We start from the raw sequence: 7,684 nt of genomic DNA, 5'->3' as shown, positions 1-7,684 counted from the left end.
TGCTTACCACGTGCTGCTGGGCAGGGGGGCAATCCCCACTGCCTCACGCTGCATGGGGGGCTCTGCACAAGCCCCCCCTGCTCTCCTGGCCCTCCCACAGGTACCCCACCTGCCAGGGCTTCAGCCCTTTAAGAAAAAAAAAAAAAAGCCAAGAAAAACCCTGCGGCTCACCGCTCCTGGTGCAGCCTTGGGGCTTCAGGGGGCTCATACAGAGCCCCCACGTGGGGCAAGGAAGCAGGGATCATCCCCCGCTGGCAGGAGCAGTAAGCCCTGGGTTTCTTCAGGTCTTTTTTTTCTTAAAGGGCTGGAGCTGGCCTATGAGGGACACCAGTGGGGGCTGGGGGGGGATTCGGGGGCTCATGCAGAGCCCCCCCATGCAGCAGGGGGCAGTGAGGATTGTCCCCTGCCCAAACAGCACCTGCTGAGCCAGGGCCCTCCCCACCCCCCCAAGTGTTGGGAACTAGGGCAGGCAGGGAGAGGAGCAGGGGATGGGCCTGATCTGGCTGATTTGGAGATTCGGCTGCTGCTGAATCTCCGAATCAGATTCAGCCAAATCAAAATCGGAACAGTGATTCAAGTCACTGAATCAAACCGCTGTCCCCCGAATCAGCTGAACCCGAAGTGAACACTAGCCACTTCGCACAGACCTACTCATCAGCCCTCTTGTCTCTCTGCAAGTTTGTTTGCATAGAGTCAAGCCCTCGCTTCTCTCTAAAAGTGTAAAGTTTCAAGAAGTTAAATGAATAGAGCAGGGGTTCCCAACCCCTGGGCCACAGGGTTGGCTGCCGTTCTGCAGGAGGGTTGGCTGCTGTTCTGCAGGAGGGTTGGCTGCAGCAGACTGTAAGTGACCGTGGACTGGCAAACTGCAGACCGGCAAACCACAGACTGGAAGTGACCGGCATACTGCAGACCAGCAGCCAACCTTTTTTTATACTGAGCTTAAAAAAGGGTTGGCTGCCTGCCCACAGTATGCCAGTCACTTGTGGTCTGCAGTTTGCCAACCCCCAGCATAAAATGGTTGAGAACCCCTGGAATAGAGGATATCAAACAATATGAATGCACTTTTTGTAGAAAACAATGATTAAATCAAGGCTTCCTGAACAGTGATTTTAATTGATTTGATTTAAATCAACTCCACCCTGTTATCAGACACTAAGTTTTCTTTCTGAAGTGGCAGAAAGTTTGCTTCCACTTCCAACTCTCACAGTCAAGTTCTATTTGTTAGAGTAATAAACAAGTACACATAAAACAGACAGAGAATTCAGGTCCTTTTTTGCCAGACAGCTCCACTATCTGGTAACAGCTCAAGACAATTAGACCAGACCTTGGACTCTACCTTATTTTTGAAATATACTTCAATGGGCATAATGAAGCCAGCATAGCCAGATTCCTCCACTTTGTAAGGGGGCTCCTTGCACACTGAAAAAGAAGCAAACACATTAGCTTCAAGTATAACATAACATTAGAGACCAAAATAATTACAAGGATAAGAAGTGGGTCTCTTACAATGCAGAGATCATTCAAAACACTGACCCTTATGATAAACCAAACCAGAAGATCAGGTGTTTAACAAGAGAAAGGAAAACCTCTCCCTGACTCCTCTCACAAGAAAAGGAAAATTTAGCAGTTCCTCTAGTCAATGCAATCAAATCTCACAGCAAACCTGCAGGTAAATGCTGCATGCATATTACACCTGCAGAAACAAGCAGTTGAACAACTTGCCCCCAAAGTACACAACATCGGAGCCCCAAAGTACACAACATCAGAGCTCATGATACCAAATATCAACTCTGACACTGAGTGAACGACACACCACTAACACAGAACCTAAGCAAACAGGATGAAGATTCCCTGGCTAAGTAAGGATCTGTTGCTCGGCCCCAGTCCCTTGTCCTATTTCCATCTCTGTATCTTTAGGACCTGGAATCTTTTGTGCCATTTGCCATTGCACTTTGTATACACTAACATCCGACTCAGAGGATTCTAGAACGATTTGCACATGATGGCAATGGTTTGGAGACAGTAGATCCTCTTCAGGGAATCTAGGATATTGTCTGCTTTGAAAAATAGAGATCTGTTAAATGTAGTAACAACTTCAGTCTGCAAAACTCTCATCACCAGAATGAAGCATACCAAGTAAGAAATGTTTTATATATACGGCATGAAGGAATTAAAACACAGCCTGTATGCGGCAAAACAGCATGTATGTTATTTCAATCCCAGACACACAGATATAAATTGCAAGGTGAAACCAATCTTACTGCATATTGGGATGTGTTTTATAAAATGTGTCCTATTCAACTTATAATACTTCTCAAATGTATTCTTAAGGCCACCTTTGTGGCCAATACTTTTAATTATTCTCATTCTCTCAAAATTCTCATTTCACTGCAAGTCCCATTAACAGAGGCATGATGGGTGTAGCTCTCTTTGAAGGCAGTCAGTGCTATTTTGTACATAACTGGTCCCACTGGAGACGTAACAGGAACAGACTACTCTCATCTCAGGAAAGGAGGATACTTTTATGCTTGAACGTAGTTAATGCATTACAGTAAATGTAAATAAAGTCAGTTAAGTCACTAGAGAAAATTACTGAAAGACTTTTATACTGTTTATTTCTAAAGTATTTCAAAGAATTGGTTTGATTAGGAAGTGATATTTCCCTTAAAACTTAGCATCTACCAAGTTAATTTCCTCTAATATAGGAATAGTCAGTCATTTTCAGTCCTAAACATACCAACAGATACACTCCAATAATTCCAAAAGCTCCTACAACAGGGAAGTGCATGCCTGAAATAAGAACTGCTTGACTTTAACTTTTTTCACTTTAAAATTGTACCATAAACAAATAATGCCCATATGATCTCAGAAGAAGTGTTCAGACTATTTAGCAGGCAGCTTTTGTTCTTCTGCTACACTATTTTTACAATTTTTTCTCCAGTAGTTCTCACGTGTTCGCTGCGCTGTACAACCTTGCCAGCAGTCCCTTGCTCCAAGTTATTGCAAGTGACTTTCCACAACCTTTCAGGCCGACTTAGGCATAGTCTTGATGGGCTGCAGAATTAATCTATTGACCAGAGAAAGGCTGGGTTAAAGCAGGCTGGGAGATGAGGAACCTTAACCAGGCAAGTGAGAAGCAAGAAGGGAAATAAACTGTTGTTTTTAGAGCAGGGTAATACAGCAATCTGCTTAGCAAAGAGGATATACAATCCTAATATAGATGTTTGTTATAAAGTAATTACATTGGTTGACAAGGATTCCAGCACAACAGATTGTTAGTTTTATTCAAGGCTTCTGATAAATTAACTTCCAGTTCAGCAACCCGGTTGCTTACCATATATCAATTTTATTGCACTAACTTGCAGTAAATATAGTCAACGTGTATAGTAGATGTACAGGATTAAAAAAAACCCAAACAAACTGTAACCTTTCACGTTACTTTTCACAGCATTGACTCTTCAAATGACCGTTGTAAGGCAGTATCTATAAGATACCTACATGACCAAGTCTTCCTGACCTGGTACTTCAAAAATACTGAATTTTAGGAAAATGAGGCCTGTCACCATTCCTGATGCTAAATACTATGTTACTAAGTACTGAGCTGAAAATGGCATTTGTGAAAGGGTAGGACTTGTAGAAATTCTGATATCTACTCAGTGACAAAAACAGAGAAATCCCTAGGCCCATCCTCACCCAATATTTTAAGGATTTTAGTCACCTGCAAAGGTCAAGGCTTGTGTGTATGCAATTTATGTTTTGCTCCTCCTTAAGAAAATATTTTACAGAAACCTAACAGTGCAAGGCAAAATCTAGACTGCACAATGACCAGCCATACAAAGGAGATCAAATGGTGGTTAACCAGACACTCCAAAAAATATACTCACCACGTTTGGGCTTTGGGAAGCTCTCATGTAGCCGAAAGACCACCCTCTCCACAAAATGCTGGATGTCGCATTGTTCTGGGCCACGGACAAATACCATCCAGTCATGAGTAAACCCTTCAGTGGTGGGCTTTTTCCGCAGTTGGGCTCGATGCCCTAACTCCAGTTTCACTTGTACTGTGCACTGGAAGGGGAAGAGAGGTGCAGAATAACGATTAATGTAGTAGTGATGACACTTTTACACAGCTTTGAGATCCACAACTATAAGTTGTTAAAGAAAATTAAATGTCTCTGACACCCCGACAAATTCTCTAAACCAATGCTGTAGTCAGTCTGAAAAGTGATTTTAAAAATGGCTCCTACCACCATAAATCTATTCCGTGTCTCTAAGTCATACCTACTTAGTTTGATGGAACTAACACTGCGGAGTCAATACAGTTATAGAAGAGAGATGGGCTTTTCTGTCTCATGCATCACCAGCTAAGTTTTTATTGCAAAATCTTTATTACAGGTATGTCAGAGCACAGCAATCTGATTTTCAGATCCCAGGCAGAATTTTCAGCATTGGCAGAAAAAAAAAAGATATTAGATTGTGAATCACTAGGTTAGATTATGTGCACATCAATTTTTCAAGTTGCCATTTTTTTACTACAGCACTTGATTTACCGTTTTTAAAGTTCTTGTAGGAACTAAAGAAAGTTTATCTGCATTGTAAGTTTTATACACTGATTAATTTTCATGGACTGCTCATGTGGAACTATATGAATACAATATTGTGTCTATTTTCTAGCAGAAGAATCATGTAATTTACAAGAAAGTAAAACTCTGATGTTCCACAGTATTTACCACATATTTCATCAATACTTTCGAGGAAAAAAAAAAAAAATCAAACTCCTTAAGGGCAGGAACTTCGCTTTCATGTGCATTTCTACAGCCTCCCACACTTGAGGCAGCTGAACTGCACCTGCAAACTGCTAATCTAATTAGTATTAAACAGATAACACTACAAATAGGTGAACCAAGTGCTCTATTCAAGGAACAAAAACGTTACTACATATAGCGCGGAAGAAACAGGTGACGTTTATTAAGATGATGTACATATTACTGCAGATCTGTTTCACCTAGGAGACTATAGGAGATAGATGTATGCTGCAGAGGACAGGTCAGTGTAATTAACCACACAGAAAACTAAAAAACTTTTAGCATGAGTTCAGAAGAAACAACTCACCTGAGAGTCTTATCTATGTACTTACTAGACTAGACACGTGAACATTATACAAACTAAAGCAGGAACCATGATCATCTCAGAGTGCACTTAAATGTCCAAAGCTAGAGACCGGAACTTCATACTCACATGAAGGCAGGACTGCTTTTGACTTTTATTTCCACTTAACTAAGATTTATGGGGAAAATGTATTTGTTTTCAGTTTCAAAATGGAGGCGTGACCTAGTCAACTATCAGCTGGCATTCTGAATGGGAACATTATTCCTCACTATTTGTTTTACACATGCATGCATGGGCCCCAAAATTAGATCAGCGTCCCCACTATGCTAGGCACTGAATACATATGTAGTTAGAGATAGTCCCTGCTCTAAAATGCTGATATTCTAGCAAATAAAGGAAGCAGAAAAGGTATTATCCCCATTTTACCAATAAAGACTAACACCAGAGATTAAGGCACAGATAGTTGATAGTGATTTTGAGTATCCAATTTAATATAGATAACCGTAGTTTGATTTTCAAAGGGTGCATGCTCAGCACTTTTTGAAAAATCACAGGTCACCTTTCAAAATCTTGGCCTAAGCTTCTTGCTGAAGATTACACAGGAAGTCCATGGCACAGCCAGGAACTGAACAATGATTTTCTAAGCTCTCATCCAGCTCCTTAACTGAAAAAAACAACTCATTAAGGGTCAAATGATTTTAAGAGAATTGATTTAGGCTACCAGCTCCAACATAAAACATCTTCATATATCTGTTGATCCCTCAAGTCTAAGCCAGGGGATCGCTCTTTCACCATTTTTCTGAGTCATCTTTAAGTTCTCTCAGTAGATCATTTTGTTCTTTTGCACATTGGCCTTGTCACCTCCATGGGCTACAACTCAGCATGAAAGACTAAGGTCTCCTCTGTCTGTCTGTCTCCCAAAAAAGGTGCCCTTTGCCTAGGCTTACAAATCTTGAGATTCCAACAAAAAGACAAACCATGTTTTACTCAAAACAAAGGAACCTTGCATGAGATAATGCAACTAGCGAGAGTCTGCCTAAACCCTGACCTCGGTGGGCAAAACCTCTTGACATCATTCCCATGGTATTCGAGTAAGAATTCTTTCCAACAGATCCATTCTATTCTATAGCTTCATGCACTAAATAGCTGTAACCTTGCCTTAAATTTTGCTACTGCACCCAATTACCTCCCCACTCCAGAGAAGGGTAATTGCAATTTATAAAGGTTTGTCATAAGAGCTGAAATGACTGAAAAATCCCATACATGTCTTAGTTAAAATCAGGTTAGGAAGCACTAAGTGAAATGTAAAACAACAGTGGAGTTTAAAGTGGAAATGGTACTTGACATTCTTTTTAGGTAAAAGTCTGATTAGCCATCATCAGGATTTAAATCAACAGTGCCCAACCTTTTCGCTCTGAGGACCAGGTAAGTGATACCACCTCAGTCTGTGGGCTGGATCTGACCCACGGGCTTGATCCAGCTGTGCCGGATCAGATCTGGGCCTTGCTGCATGGAAGCAGTGGCAGTGGAGCAGTGACAGGGTTAATTGACACTAGTACTCCAATGTCAAATTTCCAGATCCATGTAGAGCTCCGCATGCCGGATCATGCAGCCCCGAAGGCCATATCCGGCTCTCAGGTCAGGGGTCGAGCAGCTCTGATTTAAACCAATAGCTGAAAAGAACCTATAATGAAATGCTCCCCACCAAAACGTTTCAATTTGCTCTGTTTGGAAATACAAGGAATCCAATTTTTGCCCAGCCGCCTACAATAAAATGAAATTTAAACCTATTTGTTGACACAAATGACTATGTCCTGCGACTTCTCAACAAAGGCCTTGAACTCTCACCTCCAGTCTCTCCATTTGATAACACCAACCGCTTCCAAACCAACAATTAGATCCATTCACTGTCACTTCTGGATTAACCACCAGAGCTTAGCTGAGCTTCACATGTAAATTTATGGGCCTGTAGAGACTCAGGCTTCAAGATTACATTGTGCGCAAACGTAAAAAAAATACAGCTAGGAAGAGAGAGGCGCAGCCTGCTTTCGATCCTGGCAAGATCAACTTGCAGCAAGGTTGCAGGAGCAAGGTAATACCCCGTTTTCCAGGACAGGACCCCGGCACCAGCACTGATGCTACATGCCGCTCCCCGCTTCCCCATGAGAACCGCTGTGGATGATGCCCTGGCCCTCAAAAGAGGGGCGGCAGACCATCATGATGCCACTTCTGACCAAGCCGGGAGATGTGGCAGAGCTGGATGCTGGCACCTCAGCGCTAGGGGCAGAAAGTTGTGCTACCCCGAGTGGACGTGGGATAGGGTCAACGCCCCGCCGGCCCTCTCTGCTCATGCCCACCACCAGAGTGGGTAGTTTTTTGGGGGGGACCCCCACCCCAGGATGGGACAGGGGGTGTAAGCCCTACTGCCTCACTCACCCCAGCCCCCGACACGAGGTGGGTGTGGGTGCTGCCCCGCCCCCGAAGGGGGGGAGCGGGGGGCCACGGCCCCGTGCCCTGCCCCTCCCCCATGCCAGGGGGCGGGGCCATGGCGCGTGCTGGGCCCCTCCCCCCGGCCATG

General features: G+C 43.3%; 1 protein-coding gene across 1 annotated transcript in view; it reads right to left on the bottom strand.

The window, feature by feature from the left end:
- MLLT1 (MLLT1, super elongation complex subunit) overlaps nt 1-7,684 on the bottom strand; it is a 58,562-nt gene that overhangs the window by 34,890 nt on the left and 15,988 nt on the right. Inside the window, exons 2-3 of the mRNA XM_019556963.1 lie at nt 3,885-4,065; nt 1,337-1,419 (exon numbers count right to left, since the gene is read on the bottom strand). Of these exons, the coding sequence (XP_019412508.1) occupies nt 1,337-1,419; nt 3,885-4,065 (264 nt within the window). The remainder of the gene's footprint in view (nt 1-1,336; nt 1,420-3,884; nt 4,066-7,684) is intronic.

The sequence above is a fragment of the Crocodylus porosus genome, unplaced genomic scaffold (genome assembly GCF_001723895.1).
Source record: "Crocodylus porosus isolate Cpor-Errol unplaced genomic scaffold, CroPor_comp1, whole genome shotgun sequence".
Classification (NCBI taxonomy): Eukaryota; Metazoa; Chordata; order Crocodylia; family Crocodylidae; genus Crocodylus; species Crocodylus porosus.
Note: the sequence above shows the minus strand (reverse complement) of the source record. Positions and strands in the feature narration are given on the sequence as shown.